At 33.4% G+C, this 21,610-nt stretch overlaps 1 protein-coding gene across 5 annotated transcripts in view; it reads left to right on the forward strand.

The window, feature by feature from the left end:
* The window catches only part of ATRNL1 (attractin like 1), a 626,998-nt gene that overhangs the window by 162,321 nt on the left and 443,067 nt on the right, over positions 1-21,610 (forward strand). For 4 of the 5 annotated variants that reach the window (XM_072971947.1, XM_072971948.1, XM_072971949.1 and 1 more), the window contains exon 18: positions 592-810. The exons of the other annotated variant lie outside the window; for it this stretch is intronic. In XM_072971947.1, coding sequence (XP_072828048.1) covers positions 592-810 — 219 coding nt within the window. The remainder of the gene's footprint in view (positions 1-591; positions 811-21,610) is intronic. 5 annotated transcript variants of the gene reach the window in all.

Here is a 21,610-nt window from a genome sequence, read left to right on the forward strand (position 1 = left end):
GGCAGAATATCCAGTTTCCAGATCTCCATTCATTTTGGCTCTTTGAGTGAGACTGATTTTACTCATCACGTGACAGCCAAATGTTAGTATTTTGGACCCTCGGGAAGAGCATTGTCCACGAGAGGCAGTCCGAATGGGGTTCAGCTACCTCAGGGAGTGGGTCGGCATCACAGGCGGATGCAGAGCTTTTCCTTGCAGGCCCTCACCAGGCACAACAGGAACAGCTAACACTGCTCTACATCGCAGACCGTGGTAAATGCGGTCTGTAGGCCCCTGGATCAGTTCTTCAAAGGTCCTAATACTGGTAAAGTTCTCAGGAGTCTTTTAATGTTGACTTCATTTTTCTCCATGTCATGGTACCACACCTTTTTTCACCCTCAAGCCAGTCCCTTCATCTCCCTTTTGTCCCTAATGTATGTTTTATTAGCTTTTGAAATAATTGCTATCTTTTATTATTATAAAAAATGTTTACATTAACTACAGATGACCTTTTACTGTCTTTTTTCAGATCATATTTATTTTTCCATTAACTTCTAATTCTGTTTGAATATAAAGTCATATAACATGTTTGTTAATGTTCCTGCCATGCAGCTCAAAATTGTTCTGGATTGAGAACCTGTGGACAGTGTTTGGAACAGCCTGGGTGTGGCTGGTGCAACGATCCTAGTAATACAGGAAGAGGACACTGTGTTGAAGGATCTTCACGGGGACCAATGAAGCTCATTGGAATGCATAATAACGAGATGGTTCTTGACACTAGTCTTTGTCCTAAAGAGAAGAACTATGAGTGGTCCTTTATCCAGTGTCCAGGTAATAAAAATGTGATGAAAGCAATTTTAGTTTCTGCTCAAGGACACCAAGACTTATTTTTCCTTTCTTATAATAAAGGTTTAGAAAAAATAATAATGAAGATGAGTCTCAAATATAAAAGATTTAAAAAACTCTTTCCAATATCCATCTTTGTTGTTTACATGATATTATGTTTGGAATCGTTAAATAGGCTAACCAGATGCATGACATATAATTATTAGATTTGGTTTCACATGAACTGCTATAAGGAACAAAATATTGGCTTCATACCAATTTTCTATACTGTAGTATAGTCTTTTATTGTTTATAATATTATAATATCTTAGAATTCAAAGGCAACGTAGGGGATCCAGTTAAGCTTCATGTTATGTATAGGAATGTTCTGTGCAACATCCAGGATAGAGTCAGCTGACCTTTGGTATTTGCCGTCCTTCAACCTGGAAGGTCAGTAAAGATTTGAGGATTTTAAAAATAGGAAGCTTGTTCTTACATGGAATGAAATCAACCTTCTTGTAAAATTAATTTATTGAGTTCCTACTATGTACTGAAGATTGTTTTAAGTGCTAGAGACAATTAAAAATTAGGCTAAAATCACTGCGTTAATTGATCCTGTATTCTAATTGAAATTAATAAAATTAATTACACACATACATACATGTATGAAGTTAGATGGTGATCAGGGCAATTAAATAAAGCAAGGAAGGGGGTTACTGTGGTAGTTGATACATGACTCTGCATTTGTCAGACCCATATTGGGTACCACAAAGAATGAACTTTCCTGAATGCAAATTATAAAGAAAAAAAGTCAACCAGGATATCAGGGGAACCCAGGCTGAAATGCAAACTGTGACAAATAAATTTAAGTGTATTTCAAATGCCATAACCTCATCATAAGAAAAGGAACTGACCTAAGTAACTTCGGAAACAGTGTTTTGATTGGATACTGTAAGACTAAAGGGAAAAAAGCTACATAAACATTATATTCTGTTTGGTAAGTTAGTTTATCACATAGTACAGAATAACAATTCTTATAATATTTTATATGTTTACTAGACTTGGACAGATATATAAATTGTGTTTAATGTGGACCAGGTTTCCCACTGTGAGAAAAAGAAGTTAAAAATAAGCAAAGAGTGAAGATTACAAAGAACCCTGTGGCATTGGTTTAGGGTATAAGCATGAATTCAAGTTTATTTATATATATATATATATATATATATATATATATATATATATATATTTATATAGATGTGTGTATACATAGTATATTTGTATATATACACTTACTTGTATGTATACATATATTTTCTAGTCTGTTCTCCAAGAGGACCTAGAAGCTCTGATGCCCCAATAACAATGAGCACATCCAACGCCCACATCTTGGTTTCTAAATACCATGTTGAGGTGAAAGAAACCATGGCTCTCTGGAGAAATAGCTGATTCTACAGCTGGGGCAGGGAGAGTACAAGATGAGCCTAAAGTATTGTTTAGTGACAGAATGTAAGAAGGTGCTAAAAAAAAAAAAGAGGATGGGAGCATGTCAGAGGGACACAAAGCTAACCTAAAAGAGTTCTTAATTGATCAAATCTGGATAAAACAGTGATTGTATGGAGTGTAACTCAAAGAGCAAAATACATATCCATGATTCTATGTAGATTTGAATGATTGGATAAATAATAAACAGGTGAGAAAAGATAAATATTCCAAATAATAAATGTAGAATGAATGAGAGAAATAAAAAAAATCACTATTAGACCCCACAGTAATAGCTGCTGTAAGAATAATCTGCTTAAGAACATTCAAATTAGTGGGTGAAACTTTAAGGAGAAAGAGGATATTTGCATAGCTTCCAAGTATCCTTCTCAAAAATATTTAGTATTAATTACTGTGGTGGTTTTAACCATGTCCACAAATACGTTGGCATTCCTCCCTCTAGGAGGTGGAGGTGAATTTCTCTCTGCTTGAGTGTCAGTTGGACATGCTTACCCCTTCTAGTGAAGAGTATGGAAGGGGAAAAACTGTAACTTTACAACAGAGCGAGTAAGTCGACATCACCTTAAACAAGTGATGAATGTTAACAACCCAGGAGTAGTTAAGTCATGTTGCTGTCATGTACCCCCTGACGTGATGTGGTAAGAAGGGCACTTCACTTCTGTGGTGTTCTTCCCCCAAATCTACAACCCAGGTTATCCATTAGAAAACATCAGACAGACACAAATGGAAGGACATTTTACAAAATACTTGACCAACATGCTTCAAAACAGTCAAAGTCTTGAGAAAGAGGGAAGACTGAGATAATGTCACTGATGGTAAGAAGCTAAGGAGCCCTGACAGCTCCCTGTAGTCTGCTGTTCTGGGTTAGACAGTGGAAAAACGACAGAAAAATGACCTTTGTGGCAAAGCTCGTGAAGTCCAGATGAAATCTGTAGTTTAGTTAATAGTATTGTACCAATGTTAGTTTTTAAATTTTGATGAATATACCATGATTATATAAGACACTAACATCTGGGTGAAGTGTACCCAGGAATGCTCTGTATTATTTTTGCAATTTTTCTGTAACTCTAAAATTACTTGAAAATTAAAGTTTTATTTTTAAAGACATGGTAGTTTAGAAAAACAGTCAAAAGAACCTTCTCAAAATGAAAAATATAGTCACTGAAATTAGAAATCCAATGGATCCATTAAGTAGCAGATTAAACATAGTGGAAGAAATCATTAACAAACTGGAAAATAAGTATGAAGAAGTAATCCAAAGTATTGGAAAAAAGAGAGACAAAATGATGCAAAATATGAAAAAGAGGTTAAAGACAGTAAGGGTAGAATGAGAAGTTCCAAATACACCTCATAAGTTTCAGAAGGAGAAAATAAGAAAAGGGAGAGGAAATACTTAAAAATATTGTCACACGATGGGGATATTGACAGACACAATTAGTTCCATCTTGTCCAAATATAAAATAATGTTTTTGTTAGATATGCATTTTTATTATTTGGGTTAAAATAAGAAAAAGCGTATCATCTGAGAGGTAGAAGAGTGGTATGTTTTCCCAGTCTCTCAGTATGTGAAGGAAGTTGGGTTTAGGCCAGCATTTCAGGAGAGAAGAATATGGATCCCATAGTATTTTTAGGAATGAGGCAAGGATCATCTATGAGAATGAGGAATGAGTACTCCCTAGTCAAGAAACTGATATTTTTAATTAAAGTTGGCCTTTGGAGTTCTGATATTCATATGGTGGCTAATGTATTAGTTTTCCATTGAGCATTCAGAAAATGAGAAAAAAAAAGGATAAATAAAAACCTATATGACTACAAACTATCCACACCTATGATAAACTTATAATAATTAAGACAGTGTGGAGTTGGGATAAGCATGGACAAGTACACCAGTGAAAGGGGATAGAGGTTACAGAAGCAGGTCTACGTATGTATGATTCCCGGATTTATGGCAAGGATAACACTGCCAGTGACGTGGGAAAAAGGTTATCTTTTTCAATGAATGATGCTGGGTGAATTGGATAGCTAAAGAACTGAATCTAGATCCTACCTGATTTTATGCAAAAAATTAATCCCAGATAGATTGCGGATCTAAAAGTGAAAGCTAAAACAGCTTCTCATCTGCAGTGACTTCTTAAATAGACTGCAAGAAGGCACTAATTGTGTGCGTCAATATCCATTGTATGGCAATATTTTAAACTATTTCGTCTCCCTTTTCCTATTTTCTCCTTCTGAAACTCCTATCAGGTGTATTTGGAACTTCTTGGAATGCTCATTTTCTTTATAGAAAATGTTTTCTGACCTCTGGTTTGGGACCAGTAGACCCAGTAGAAAGTATATATGTGTTCTCTTGGAAGATATGTAGTAGAGTGTTCACAGCAGCACATTTTAATAACTCCAATCTGGAAATCGTCCAGATGTTCACCAACAGTTGGATGAATAAAGGAATTGATATTAAATACAGTGGAATACGTAGCACAAGAATGATTAGACTACAACTACACGCAACAATATGGTTGACTCTCGCAAATACAGTGTTGAGACAAAGAAGCCAGACACAAAGGAAGACATACTGTAATGTTCAAAACCAGGCAGAACCCGTTTATTGTATTAAAGATCAAGATAGTGGTTACTTTTGAAGGACAGGGGTTAGTGACTGGAAAGGGGCACAAATAAATTTTATTTCTTATAAATTTTCTTGGATTAGAGTTTTGAATGATAGTTCTCCATTTCTGACTGTCTTTGTTTCTTGCTAAATCAGCTTTTCACTTTCTTGGTTGGTTTTTATGTGTTCTCTGAATTTGTGACATTTTTTCTCTGGCAAGAATTTAGTTTTTCGGTTTTACTTCTTTCTTCCTTAGCCACCTGGTTGCCAAAAGGCACCTCTCTTTCACTTTGTGCTTTTTTTCCTCCCCAAAGCTGGACTCAAGGCTTCTGCTTCATATTGTGCCTACTTGGAAGCTCTCTTCTGTGTGCTCCTCTGATCTACAACAACACTAGTTTAATGTTTTCATACTTAGGATAGACTTTCTCTCTCTGGATGAGGTTTTATATCAGCTTTAAACTTGCTAGCTCCCCTCTTTTCTCTTCTGGTTGATCTTGGTGAGGACTTGCTTACGACAAAATCTTGCAGGGGGATGGGAGGATATGACATTACTTTCTTGGTTTTGTTATTGTTGTTTGTTTTTTTCTGTTGTCAGATTATGATGAGGGCGTGATTTTTGTTAATGACTTTTCTTCTAGTCTTTTCTTTTTTGAAGGATATACTGGGACGCATAGACCTAGCCTACATTGTTTTCAGTTACCAAGAAGTTTTATCTTGTTTCTTCATGCTATTATAGTGGATTTTAAAAGACTTTAATATTCTACTTATTTGCTATTTTATAGAAATGTACTTTATTCTACTATATTGCCCTTGCAGTATATGACCTTGGTTATCCCAATTTTCTTATAGATTCCTTAGGATTTTCTTCACGTTACTTATTAATAAATACAGTATTATTTTTCTTCTTTCTTTATGGCACTAACTAGAACCTACAGTACAATATGAAATTGAAATAGTGAGAGTCTTAGTTGGAAAGTATTTAGCCTCTAATCTTTGCGTGATGTTGGCTGTTGATTTTTTCATACATATCTTATTAGCTTGAGGAAATATACTTCTGTTCCTAGTTAGTTGAGTTTTTTTTTAGAAATCATGAACAGATGTGTAATTTTTCCAAAGGCATGTGTCTATTGAGATGATCATATAATTATTTTGTTTGTTGTTAATATGATTAATTATTTTGATTGATTTAAAATATGGAACCAATTTTGCATTTCTGGAATAAATTCCACTTTCTCATGGTGTGTTATCCTGTTACTGTGTTGCTGAATTCAGTCTGTTTAGATTTTGTTAAGAATTTTTGCATTTCCAATTGTTGAGAATATTGGTCTGTAGTTTTCTTAATGTATGGTTTGGTATAAATCTCGAGTTGAAAATACGTTCTCGTCTTCTTTTTCCTGAAAGAGTTTATATATTGTTTCTTCCATAAATGTTTGGTGGAGTTTACCTATGAAGACCTCTGGGCCTAGAATTTTCTTTGGGAGAGGAATTTTTAACTACAAACTCAGTGTTTTTAGTAGATATAAGGCTATTCAGTTTCACTGGTTTTCTTGAGTTAGTTTGGTAGTTTGTGTCTTTCAAGGAATTTATCTATTTCACCTAGGATGCTATTGACAGAAAGTCTCATAATATTTAGTATTATCCTTTTATTCTCTGCAGGATCTTTAGTGATTGCCTTTCTTTAGTTTTAAATATTGATAATTTGTGTTTTCTCTCTTGATCAGACTGGCTAGAGGTTTGCCCCCTTTTTTTTTTTTGATCCTGTAAATAACTATTAATTTGTTCTTCTAGTTACATAAAATGAAAACTTAGATAATTAAGTGGATAATTTTTTTCTAATATTAGCATTTAGTGTTATAAATATTCATTAAAGAACTGCTTTGGATTAGTGTTTTTATGATATCTTTTTCCATGTTTTTACTTTAAGCTACCTGTATTGTATTTAAAGTGTGTTTCTTATCATCAGCACATTATTGGGTCTTTCTGTTTAATCCAATTTGATAATGTCTGCCATTAAATTAGAGTGTTTTGGCCTTTTAAATTAAATGCATTTATCAATGTGGTTTGGCTCACTTACATTTCCATCTGATTATTGGTTTTTTACATTTTATTTTATTTTATTCTGGGGGCGTCATTAGGTCTATTTATTTATTTATTATTAGTTTTTTTTTTAAAAAAGAGGTACTGGAAATTGAACCCAGGACCCTGTGCAAGCTAAGCATGTGCTCTACCATTTGAGCTATAACTACCCCCCACCAGTCTGGTTATTCTTTTTCTATTTTTGTCATCTGTTCTCTGTTCTGTTTACTTCTTTTTCTGCCTTCCTTTAAATTAACTGAACATATTCTATGGTTCATTTTATTTTATTTATTAGCATATCGACTGTATTACCTTCTTTTTGTGCTTACTCTGTGTTTTACAGTTATCTTTCACTTGTCACAATCTACCTATAAGTGACATTATACTTCATGTATAGTTTAAGAGCCTTATTGCTTTTAATTATGTTTTAAACTCCACAGTACACTTCTATTACTTTTGCTTTAAAAATGGTAAGTTATGTTTTAGATATATTCTTAATAAAAGAAAAAGAAAAAGAAAATTTATCGTCACGCTAAATGCAGTAACGGTGAGTTAGGATGACCACCTGTCCTTGTGTGGGGTTTCCTGAGGGGTTTCCTAGGATGTGGGACTTCTGTACTAAAACCTGGACAGTGCTGGGCAAACTGGGAAGGTTGGTTAGTTTAACAGTGACTTGATTTAAGTGTCCCCACCCGAAGCAATTAAGAAATGGGAAAAAAGAGATGAAGAGCAGTTCTCAAGACCCTGGATATCAGGCAGCAAAGACCAGTGATCCCTCAGGGGTAGGAAGCACATGAGACATAACACTATTCTAGGTTAATGCCTGAAGGTAGTCTGCCTGAGATAGTACAGTGAGTGAACACAGAGTTTGGTGGTTATCCTGATGTGAGGAGATGGACCTGGGAGCCTGGGGGAGGCCAAAGCAGCTAGATTTCATGGGAAAAGTTCCAAAGAAGAGAGAACTCTGGAGAACTGCACAGGGGTACCCCCTGAGTATTCAGCTAAAAAATAAGTACATCATTGAAGAAAACTACTTGAGTCTGTAGAAAGAACTACCCAAAAGGAATAAATGGGACCATCACCAAGTAACACACAGGACTGGTAATTGCCTGCTCTAAACAGTAAGGGTGGAAAACCTCATTATTCACTGGGCATCAGGTAGAGTACTCAGAAGGATTTTGCTTCACTTATGTGGCAAAATTAGAGCTAGACTAAATGTTGCAGTGATCCTGTGTAATATGGTCAGAAGGATCAGACTGTTTTCAATTAACATAGCCAAATTCCAGAACAAAGATAAAGAATATATATAGGAATCCAAAAGCACCCAAATGTAATCATTAAAATTTATAATGCCTGACGTCCAATCCATAATGAGCATATATGTGAAGGAGCAGGAATATATGACCCAAGATGAGAAAGAAAAATCAATAGAACCCAACCTAGAAATGAAATAGATGTTAAAGGTAGACAAGGACATTGAAACAACTATTATATATATATATTCCATATATTAAAAAACTAAAAACTATTGAGCAATTAGAGTCACAGAAAACACAAAAAGACCCAAGTAGAATTTATAGAGATGAAAAATTTTCTGAGATAAAAAGTGAATTAAATGGGATTAATATCAGATTAGACGTTGTAAAAGTACAGATTGGTATATTCACAGACAGGCAAGAGGAAATACTCAAAAAAGGACAGAAAAATAACTGAAACAATAATGAACAGAGCATCAATGAACTATGAGGCATGTGGCCTAGTATTTTTGTAACTGGATACTCTGAATGAGGGGAGAGAGAAAGGGCTTAGAAAAATTGGAAGAAATAATGGCCAGTGTTTTTGCAAACTTGATAAAACTGTAAATCCACAGAGGCAGGAATGTCATTGAATCTTGAACACAAGAAAAATGAGAAAATCTACACCAATGCACAAAATAATCAAATTGCTTAAAACCAGATAAAAAGATAAAAGCACCCAGAGAAAATAGACTCGGTATGTTCAGAGGAACAAAGATAAGTCTGATATCAGATTTCTCAACAGAAAAACATGAAAGTCAGAAAACAGTGGAACAGTATCTTTAAAACAGCAAAAGAAAAAAAGAAGTTAGAAAGTCTTAGTGTTAATACCTTTCAAAAACAAGGGTAAAATACTCTTTCAGACTTACAAAAACTGTAAGAATCCATTACTACTGGACCTGCCATATAAGAAATGTTAAATCTAAAGTCTTTAAGCAGATGGAAAACTTCCAGATATAAATGTGATCTACACAAAGTAATCAAGAAGAAAATGGTAGCAATATGGGTGAAGACTTTTTTCTTAATATTTCTATATATAAAAAGGCAATCAACTGTTTAAGGCAAAAATTATTACAGTGTATTATGGGGTTTAATACTCATGTAGCTGTAAACTATGACAATAATAGCTCAAAGGCCAATTGAAGAAAAATGGAAGTATACTGTTGTAAAATTCTTACACAGTATGTTAAATGATGTATCACTTGAAGCTAGACTGTGAGAATTTATAGATATATATTATAAACTCTGAAACAACTACTAAAATGACACAAAGTTATCTAGAAGGCAGGAAAAGAGAAAAAGAGGAATACAGAACAGATGGTTCAAATAGTTAACTAATGGCAAAATGATAGATTTAAGCTCATTTTCAATGATCATGCTAAATGTAAATGATCTAATCATCCCAATTAAAGGCTGAGGTTTTCTTATTAGCTAAAATAGCAAGACCTGTCTATAAGAAACCCATTAGAAATATTAAAAGATACATATTTTGAAATTAAAGATTTGGATCAAATCTATTACACTAACACAAATCAAGAGAAAGCTGAATTGGCTAAATTAATATCAGACAAATAGATTTCAGAGTTAAAAAATATTACCTGGAATAAAGAGGGTAATTTTATAACAATAAATGGGTGAAATCATTGAGAGAACATAACATTCCTAAACATTTTCACCCAATAACAGACTTTCAGAATAACTGAAGGTTTAGTGGAGTATGACAAGACTGCCTTGTTAAGTTCCAGAGACACTGTAGGTTACCACTTTCTACTTTGATTTGAGTAGCTGGAACCATACTGGTTTGTTTTTATCTTGCTGCTATATTTTGGATAGTGTATTAGTTTCCTATTGGAGCCTAACAATTACCACAAAGGTAGGGGCTTAAACGATACCCATTTATAGCTCACAGTTCTGTGTATCAGATGTTGGAGCATGCTTTCTCTGCTCCAGATCCCAAAGGCTGTTTTTATTTGGAAGCTGTAGAGCAGAATCTGCTTCCAAGCTCATTCATATTGTTGCGCAGTTCAGTTCCTTGTAGCTGTAGGACTGAGGTGATTGTTTTCTAGTTGGCTGTCAGCCACTTAGGCTCCTAAAGAGTACTCGCATTTCTCCCACATCCCCCCTCCATCTCAAAATGAGCGACGTAGAGTCTTAACAGCTGAAATGGGATTACTCACACTTTGGATCTCTTTCTCCAAGTAAAGACCATTTTCCTTTCATGGGGTTGTCTGATTGGGTCCATCCAGGATGATCTCCCTTTCTTAAAGTCAGCTGTGCCATGTAACATTCTCCAATCATCAGAGTGACCCTCCCATCCTCCGTGCAGGCCCCTCCCACACTGAGGAGGAGGCTGTCCGTGTTTGATTAAATAACCAAGTGCTATAACCTAGCTTTACCCACATGTAAGGCTAACCATCACACCATGCAGTTTACCCATGTGAAGTGTATAACTCAGTGGTTTTTAGTATATTCACAGTTATGCAACCAACACTACAATCAATTTAACAACATTTTTATCATCCCTCAAAGAAACCTGGGACTTATTAGCAGTCACGGCTTGTTAAGCCCCCAGCTACCCTTGGCAGCCCCAGGCAACTACTAATCTTGTTATCTTTATGGATTTACCTGTTCTGAACATTTTATATAAATTGCATCATATAATTGTTTTTTTTTTTTGTGACTGGCTTCTTTCACATTGCATAATGTTTTCAAGGTTTATCTATGTTGTGGCATGGAGCAGTACTTCGGTTCTTTTTATTACCAAATAATGTTCCATTGAATGAATATACCACATTCTGTTTATTCATTTGTCACTTGATAAACTTTTGGGTGTTTCCAATTTTTGGCTTTTCAAGTAATGCTTCTATGAATATTTCAGTGCAAGTCTATGTGGCCGGACATATTTTCATTACTTTGGGAATGGAATATCCGGGTCAGATGAAAACTGTGTTTAACCTTTTGGGGAACTGCCTGACTGTTTCAAAGCTGCTACATCATTTTACATTTCCACCGTCAATGCGTGAGGGTTACAATTACTCTACATTTTTGCCAACACTGCTTATTTCACATCATTTTGATTATAGTCATCCTTGAGAGTGTGAAGTGGTATCTCATTGTGGTTTTGATTTGCAATTATTTGGTGGCTAATGACGTAGAGCATGTTTTCATGTGTTTATTAGCTATCAGTATTTCTTCTTTTGAGAATGTCTCTCAGATTCTTGCCCATTGTCTAAGTGGGGTATTTGTCTTTTTATTATTGTAAGGGTTCTTTATATATTCTGAATAGAAGTCCCTTATCAAAGATTGATTTGCAAATATTTTCTCCCGGTCTGGGTTATCTTTTCACTTTCTTGATAGTGTCCTTTGAAGCACAAAAGTTTTAAACTTTGATAATAACTGTTTTTTCTATTATTTTTTATGCTGTTGGTGTCAAGCCTGTGAAATCATGTGTAATAAAAGATCCTAAAGATTTTCACCTGTATTTTCTCTTTAGACTTTAATAGTTTTAGATCTTTCATTTTTAGGTCTTTAATCCGTTTAAAGTAAATTCTCTGTATTCTGTTGTATATATATATTTTACTGATTATAGATCACATTTTTCAGTTTGGTTATTTTTGATGGTATCCTGGACTTAGTGATTTTTTGTAGCTTACTCAGTTTTGTTCTGTTTCTTTTAGTGTATTAGATTTTATTCTGGTGTGCAGCTATGTTACTTCAAAAATTGTTTGTAAGGTTTGTTACGGTCTGTACATAGCAGCTGAAAGTTCAGTGCCAGTTTGTTTCCACCACGAAGACAGTGCCTTCCGTGGTCTCCTCACCGTGCTCTTTGTATTAAGAGGTCTCTCCACTCTGACTAGTGGGAGTTCAGGTTCTTTCCAGGCCTGTGTGAGTTCCTGGCATGGTTTCACTTACTGTTTTCTGGTGGTTCTTCCTCCAGCTTCATGGAGTTTTTCACACTGTTTGGTTCATTATTAACAAAAGATTCAACGGGACCCCTTTGTAAATTGCTGTGTGCAACTCTCTCTTGTCTAGTATTTTGCTCCACAAAGTCTAGCCACCTTGGCCTCCTTGAAATTTGATCTTTGTTTCCTCAACTAGATGAGATCTCTAGCCTTTGGGCTTCCTCCCTGGGCTGCATCCTCAAATCTGCCTCCAGGTAGCAAGTCAGGGCAGTCATATTTTGTTTTCTTTTTGTTAGGGATGCCATTCCTGAGCTGCCTATTATATTTGAAAGGAGTTGTTTTATATATTTTGTTGAGTTTTCTTGTTGTTTACCCTAGAGGTCAATTCTCACAGTGGTTAAAACTTCATGGGCAGAAGTGTCTTTTGTGCGTTTTTATTTACAGTGACTCTTTTGTAAGCAGCGTAAAAGTCTTGCTTCTATTGTTTTTTAAATCTAGTCTGATAATTTCTGTCTTTTATCAAACTGTTTAGTCAATTTAGATTTAATATTTTGGTATTATTGAGTTAGTCCTACCATCATAGTATTGGTTTTTAAAATTTTCTTTATTTTTTTCTCTGTTGTTTGTTCCTCCTTTTGCCTTTTTTTGGATTAATTGAGTGTTTTAAAGTCCATTTTAATTACTTTTATTGGATTTTTAGCTATACCTCTTTTGTGTTTTTTTTAGTGACTGCTGTAGTGGTTGTAATAGTCATCTTTATCTTATCACAGTCTACCTTGAATCAATATTATACTACTTCATGTATAAGGTAAGAATATTACCAAAGTGTAATTCCATTTGCTCTTTTCCTGTCCTTTGTGTAATTATTGCCATATATTTTACTTCTATATATGTTAGTAACCACACATTGTTTTTTGCTTTAAGAAGACAATTTTCTTATAAAGAAATTATGGTAAAAAATCTTTTTATTTACCCATGTACTGTTCATTTTCTGTGATCTTCATTTTTTCCTATTGATCTGAATTTCCTTTTGCTATAATATTTCTTTAGCTTGATAAACTTTACTTAATGTTTTTAAATACTGTGTTGCTCAGTTGTGGCTATAAATTATCTTCCACATATTTGAAAAAAAATTTATTGCGTATGTGTATGTCTTCATATTTGAAGGATATGTTTACTGGTAATGGCATTCTAAGTTGACAGATATATTTTTTCAGTAATTTGAAGATTTAATTTCCTTTTCTGCTGGCTTACACTTTCTTGTAAGAATTCCTCTGTCAGTTTTATTGTTTCACTTTTGAAAGCAGTATGTCTTTTTCCTCCCTCTGATGTTTTTAAATAGATTTTTTTCCTTACTTTTTGGATGTCAGTAATTTTAGTATGATGGACCTAAGTATCATTTTCCTTTTTTTGAACTGTGATGATGAATTCTATGGACTTTTTTACTCTAAAGATGTTTTTCATCATGTTTGTTAAGTTTTCTGCCATTATCTCTTCAAATATTGCATCTGTCTCATTGTGTTGCTCTCTTCTCTATTTCTAAGAGTTTGCTTCACTTATGCTAGGCTTTTTCACTATGTTCCTGCCTTTTCTTACTGTCTTGTCTGTATTTTAGATCCTTGCATCTCTTTGATCTATATTTTGATTCACTAATTCTTTCTTTAGATGTTGCCAGTTTCCTCTTAAACCTCTGTTGTAATCATTTATTATTATTTAACATAGTACCCCAAGCTCACTGTATTCAAACAGTGTTACTCATGATTCTGCATCATTTACTTTGCTGAATTCTGCTGGGCAGTTCTTCTGCCGGTCTCTCCTGGTTTCCCTCTTGTGGCTACAGTGACCTGGCAGCTTGACTGCTTTTGGATGATCTCAGAATCCTTTACTCACATGTCTGGTGGTTTGAGCTGACTGGTTGGTCTAAGAAGCCTCAGCTGCAAATGGTTGTTCTCTGCTGCATTTGGCCCGCCATCCCCCTCGAGTGTAGACTGGGCTGCTATACATGGCATATTTAGAATAGATTCTAAGAAGGAGAGAGCAGAGTGTATATGCCTCTTGAAGCGTAAACTCGAAATTTCCATTCTGTTGCTTCTGCATTCTACTGTTCTGAAAAAGTCTTGATGCTAATCCATATGCAAAAAGGTGGAAAAAATCCTACTTTTTGGATGACAGTAAGGATAAACTTGTGTTATGAATGTTGTACATACAGGGATGGCAAGAATTTGTGTAAATTATTTTTCAGCTCATCTAATTAGTTCTAACTATTTTGTTTGTTTTTATTGACATATAACTCATTTGTCATAAAGCCCTTCATTTTAAAGTGTATAATTCAATGGTTTTTAATATAATCAGTAGGTGTGCAAAAAACTATCACCATCATGTAATTCCAGAACACCTTAATTACCTCAAAACAAAACTCCATGTCCTTTAACAGCCACTACCTAGTCATCCTTCCCTCCAGCACCCGAAAACCATTAATCTACTTTCTTTCTTTGTGTATTTGTCTATACTGGACATTTCATTTAAATGCAGCCATGTAATATGTGACCTTTAGTGTCTGACTTCTTTTGCTTAGCATACATTTTTAAGGTTCATCCATGTTATAGCATGTATCAATTCTTTACTTCTTTTTATGGCTGATTAATATTAAATTGTGCATACTCATACCTCATCAGTTGATGGAACTTCAGCTTATTTCTACTCTTTTACTGTTATGAATAATGCTCCTGTGAACAGTTGTATCTAAGTTTTTGCATGAATATGTTGTAAGTTCTAGAAGTTGAATTTTTAGTTAAATGATAAATCTATACTTAACTTTTTTGAGGAATTGCCAGACTTTTTTCTAGAGCTACTGCACCGTTTTACATTACCACTAGCAGTGTATGAGGGATCTAATTACTGCCCTCACCAACACTGGTTAATGTCAGTCATTTTCATTATTACCTTTCTGGTTGGTGGAAAGTGGTAGCTCATTGCGGTTTTGTTTTGCGTTTCCCTTGTGACTAGTGATTTTTTTTCATGTGCTTATTAGCTACTCATATACCATCTATGGAAAATATCTACTGAAATTCTTTGCTCCTTTCTTTTTAAATTGAGGGTTATTTTTAAAAATTGTAGAATTGTAGGAGTTATTTATGTGTTCTGAGTGATAGACCCTTGTCAGAGATACGATTCTCAAGTATTTTCTCCTGTTCAGTGGGTTGTCTCTTCACTTTTTTGATGGTGTCCTTTGAGGCACAGATTTTTTTTTATTTTGATGAGGTCCAGTAGATCTATATTTTTTATGTAAGTTGCTTAAGCTTTTGGTGTCATGTTAAGAAACTGTTGTCTAGTCCAAAGTCATGAAGGTTTACAGCTATGTTTTCTTCTAATATTCTTATTTCCCCATTTAAAGTTTATGGCACCCTTGTTGAATATCACTTGACTGCAGATGTGTGCTATTATTTCTGAGCCTAGTTCTGTTCCCATTGGTCTGTATGTCTGTCCTTATGACAATAGCACACTGGTTTCATTCCTGTAACTTTGGAGTAGGTTTTGGAATTGAGAAGTGTCACTATTCTAACTTTGTTCTTCTTTGTCAAGATTGTTTTGCCTAATTTGTGTCCTCTGTATCTCCATATGAATTTTAGAATCTGTTTATCTTATCCTGTTGGAATTTGATATTGTATTGAATTTGTAGATCAATTGTGATGGATTGCTTAATATTAAGTCTTCCAATCCATGAATATAGATAGGATGTCTTTTCATTAATTTCTTTCAACAATGTTTCATAGTTCTCCATGTACAAACCTTTCTTTGGTTAAATGTATTCCTAAGTATTTTATCCTTTCTGATACTATTGTTGTTTTCTTAATTTCATTTTCAAATGGTTAATTGTAAGTATATAAAATACAATAAAACTGATTTATCTACAAGTGATCTTTTATCCTATAACATTTCTGAACACATTTATTAGCTTAAATAATTTTTTGGATTCTTTAGTTTTCTATCTGTAAGAGCATGTCATCTGCAAATAGAGTTGTTTACTTCTTTTTAAATCTGGATTTCTTTTTTTTTGCCTAATTGCTTTGTCCAGAACCTTCAGTAAAATGTTGAATAGACAAGTGAGGACATTTGTGCCTTATTCCTGATCTTAAAGGGATAATGCTCAGTCTTTCACTGTTAAGTATGATATTAGCTATGGATTTTCATACATGCTCTTTATCAGGTGAAGGCAATTCTCTGCTATCTCTAGTATGTTGAGTAGTTTCCATCTATTGAGATGATCATGTGATGCTCCCCCTTTATTTCTCTATTAGTATGTTGTGTTACTTGATTGATTTTCATATGTTTAAAAAATCTTGTATTCCTGGGGTAAATTCTACTTTGTCATGGTGTATAATCCTGTTTATATTCTAGTGAATTCTATTTACTAGTATTTTGTGGAGGATTTTTGCACGTATAATCATAATACTGATTTGTCATCTTTTCATGTGATAATTTGTCTTATTTTTGTATTAGGTTAATACTGGCCTCATAGAATGAGTTGGGAAGTCTTCCCTTTGCTTCTCTGTTTTGAAAATGTTTGTGAATAATTGTTATTAATTCTCCTTTAGCCGTCTGGTAGAATTCATGAGTTAAGTCATCGGATCTTGGGCTATACTTTTCTGGCACTTTGTTGTTTACTAACTCAGTCTCATTATTATTATAACCTATTAATAGTTTCTATTTTTCCTTGAGTACATTTTGTTAGTGTCTTTCTAAGAATCTATCCCTTTCATCTAGGCTATCTAATTTATTGGCATATCATTGTTCCCCCATTATATATATATATATATATTATATATTATATATTATATATAATATATATTATAGTATAATATGTATTATATATATTATATTATACTGTAATATAATACTATATTATAGTATTTCCTTATAATCCTTTTTCCTGTCTTTGTCAGTAGTATGTTTCATGTTTCATTCTTGATTTTAATGATTTGTGCCTTCTCTCATATTTCTTTATCAGTCTAGCTAAAGGTTTCTTGATTTTATTGAACATGTATTGCAAAGAACAATTTGTAGTTGGCTTTACAGACTTTATTATTTTCCTACTCTGTATTTTATTTATTTTCACTCTAATTTTTAAGTTTCCTTTCTTCTTCCTTCTTTGAGTTCAATTTTATGTTTATTTTTTAGTTTGCTAAGGTTCAAAGTTAGGATGATATGAGATATATTTTTCTTTTTCAATGTTGGCTTTACAGCTATAAATTTCTCTTAGTATTTTTTTGTTGCATCCTGTAAATTTTGTTATGTTATGTTTCATTTTAGTTTCCATGAATGTAATTTATTATTTTCCTATGATTTGTTCTTTGACTCCTTGGTTTGTATTGGAATGTGTTGCTTAATTTCCATAATTTGTTATTTTCCCCAATTTTTCTGTTATTGACTTCTAATTTTATTCAGTGTGGTTAGAGAACATGCTTTTAATGACTTCAGTCCTTTTAAATTTATTGAGGTTTCTTTTATGACCTAGTATATAGCCTTTCCTAAAGAATTTTTTTGTGCACTTGAGAAGAATGTATATTCTGCTACTGTTATGTAGATTCTTCTATTTATGTCTGTTTGGTCCAGTTGGTTTATAGAGTTGTCCATACCTTCTATTCCCTTGCTGATTGTCTGTCTAGTTGTTCTATTCATTACTGAAAATGAAGTATTGAAGTCTCCAACTATTATTGTTGAATTCTGCATTTCTTTTTAAAATTTCTGTCAGTGTTTGTTTCATGTATTTTGAGGCTCTGTTGTTAGGTACAGGTATGTTTATAATTTTCATATCTTCCTGATGGATTTTCATTTTTTTCATTATAAAATGTCACTCTCTAGTAACATTTAAAAAGTCTATGTGATACTAGTATACCCACTCCAACTTTCATATGGTTGTATTTATATGCTATATCTTTTTTTTTAATCTAGTCATTTCCAATTTATTTGTATCTTTAGGTGTGTCTCCTATAGAGGATGCATAGTTAGGTCTTAGTCTTTTATCTAATCTGTCTCCTCTGCCTTTTAATTGAATTGTTTGATCCATTCATATTTAATGTTATTTTTGATGTAATTGGGTTTTTATGTGTCATTTTGCTTTTTTCCCTATATATCCCATGATTTTTTTTGTTATTCCACTCTTCATTTATTCATTTTTTTGCAGTAAGTGAACATTTTCTAATGTAGCATTTTAATTTTTAATGATTTTTTAATTATATTTTTTGAGTTATTTTCTTAGTGGTTACTCAGGGTTTACCATATACATATTAAGTTATTAAAATATGCTTCAGATTTATACTAATTTAATTCCAGTGAGATGAAATAATGTTACTCATACAGGTCTACTCTTTTTCTTCCCTTTTTGTGATATGTTATATATATTACATCGGTATTTGTGTATGCATATATGTATGTGTGTATATATATAAACTGAATTCTTTGCTGTACACTTGAAACTAATTCAACATTGTAAATCAACTATATCAGTTAAAAAAACAGACCTAAATGTAAGACTGGAAAACGTTAAAGTCCTAGAAGACAACATGGGCAGAACACTCTTTGACACAAATTATAGCAGTATTATTAAGGCTCTGTGTGCTAAGGGAAAGAAAACAAAAGCAAACATAAACAAATGGGACCTAATTAAACTTAAAAGCTTATGCACAGCAAAGAAAACCATTAACAGAGAAAAAGACAACTTACTGAATGGGAGAAAGTATTTGCAAGTGATATAAACATTAAGGGGTTAATACCGAAAATATATAAAGAACTTATACAACTGAATATCCAAAATAAATAAATAAATAAATAAAAGTGATTAAAAATGGGCAGAATACCTGAATAGACATTTTTTCGAAAGAAGACATACAAATGGCCAACAGGCACGTGAAAAGATGCTTGATCATCAGAAATGCAAATCAAAACCACAATGAACAAATACTGGCAAGAATATTGAGAAAAGGAACCTTAGTACACTGTTGTTGGGAATGTAACTTGGTGCAGCCACTATGGAAACAGTATGGAGGTTCCTCAAAAAACTAAAAATAGAGCTACCATATGACCCATCAATTCCACTCCTGGGTATATAACCAAAGAAAACCACTAATTCAAAAAGATTGTGCACCCTAAAGTTCATAGCAGCATTATAATAGCCAAGATATGAAGCAACCTGAGTGTCCATCAACAGATGAATGGATAAAGAAGGAGTTGTATATATGTACAGTGAAACATTACTTAACCATAAAAAAGAATGAAATCTTGCCATTTGCAACAACATTGTTGGACCTGTAAAGTATTATGCTTAAAAGACAAATATTATGTTATTACTTATGTGTGGAATCTAAAAAATGAAACAGAAACAGACTTCCAGGTACAGAGAACAAACTAGTGGTTACCAGGGGAGAGAGGGAATGGGGGAGGAGGAAGGAAGAGGTAGGGGATTAAGAGGTATAACCTACATTGTACAGAATAAATAAGGTACAAAGATCTATTGTACAGCACAGGGAATATAGCTAATATTTTATAACTTTAAATGAAGTGTAATCTATAAAACTATTGAATCACTATGTTGTACATCTGAAACTAATATAATATTGTAAATCAACTATACTTCAATAAAATGAGGTAAAAAATGGAATAAAAGAGAATACAACTGAGAGTGAATGATTACAAAGGAGCAAAAAAAATCAGATAAAACAAGAAAAGAATCAAAATATATATACATATTGTTTACTGTGTTTTATAATGACATAATTATTGTTATGTGTTCTTTTTTTTTATTTTATGGATTTGAATTACTGTCTGTGGTCATGCGCTTTCCCCTTGAAGAGCTTCCTTTAGTAGTTCTTGTAAGGTGTGTCTGCTGGCAATGAATTCTTTCAATTTTGTTTACCTGTTAATGTCTTTGTTTCACTGTAGTTTTTGAAAAGCAGCTTTGTTGGGTAGAAAGTTTTTGGTTAACAGTTTTTCTTTGAGAACTTTGAATATATATACCACTGTCTACTGCCCTCCATTTTTCCCGATTAAAGGCCAGTTAATAATCTTATTGGGCTTTTTGTAAGTGAGAAGTCATTTTCTCTTGATGCCTTCAAGATTTTCTACTTGTCTTTGTCCTTTATTGCTTAATGTGTCAATTTCTTTATTTTTACTGTACTTCCAGTTAAGCTTCTTGGATGTGTAGATGAACATTTTAATCAATTTCAGGGACTTTTCAGAAATTATTTCTTCAAATAAATTTTAACCTTCTTTCTCTCTTTCCTGTCCTTCCAACACTCCCATGATACATAGGTTAGTGCACTTAATGGTGTCCCATGTTTAACTGAGGCTCTGTTAATTTTTCTTCATTCTTTATTCTCTCTGTACTTTAACTTACATGATTTCTATTGATTTCTCTTCAGATTTGCTAATTCTTCTGCCAGTTCAAATTTAGTTTAGAATCCTAGTGTATTTTTTATTTTTTATTTCAGTCATTGTACTGTTTTTTTATTTTGATCATTGTACTATTCTACTTTATAATTTTCATTAGTTCTTTTTTATAATTTCTGTATTTTTATTGATATTCTCTTTTTGATGAGACATTGTCATCATACCTACTTTTACTTCTTGAAACGTAATTTTATCTTTTTTTTTCCTGCTTTTAATTATTCTGAATATTTTTGTCTTCTAATTGTCCTTTCGGTCCAATTCTTGGAGTGTCAATTCTCATTTTTATTATCTCCCTCTTCCTTTTTTCTAATTCTCTTTTATGATGCTTTGTAATTTTTCATTTTGAGGTTTTATTCAGTAAGTGATTTTTTTCCCCTATATCAGAGGTTTGCAAACCAAGGCCTGCAGGCTAAACCTGGTCCACTGCCTATTTCTGTAAATAAAGTTTTATTGCATTACAGCTATTACTGGCTGTGTATTGTGTATGGTTGCTTTTGCACTACAATGGCAGAGGTGGTACTTATGAAGAGATTGTATGGTCTGCAAAGCCTAAAATATGTACTACCTAGCACTTTACAGAATAGGGTTTTCCCAGTCTCTGTTCTGTGGCATATATGTGTGTCCTCAGTAGTGAAAGTATTTCAAAGGGGCCATTTACTTCTGCTTTTGCAAGGTGTATGAGGTTTTCCTTGTTCACAGAACAGATTTTAACATTAATGTTTGATGTTGGGCTTTCTCCAGCATATAGACAATGTGAATTTCAACCCAACTTGTATTATTGGCACAGGCTTTAAGTTCTCACAAGTGCCTTTTGTCTTTCATACACATACCCCTGTGGACTTAAGGTTTTTTCCTGCTTATTTGGGCTTGTGATGTATTTTAGTATCTTTCTCACAGAAAGGGGCTGCAATTGAAGGATTTAAATGTTATAAATATGGCTCAGTTTAGCTGTCTTACTTAAGTATGCCAGAGACTCTATCTCCTGG

This window comes from Vicugna pacos, chromosome 11 (assembly GCF_048564905.1).
Source record: "Vicugna pacos chromosome 11, VicPac4, whole genome shotgun sequence".
Taxonomy (NCBI): domain Eukaryota; kingdom Metazoa; phylum Chordata; class Mammalia; order Artiodactyla; family Camelidae; genus Vicugna; species Vicugna pacos.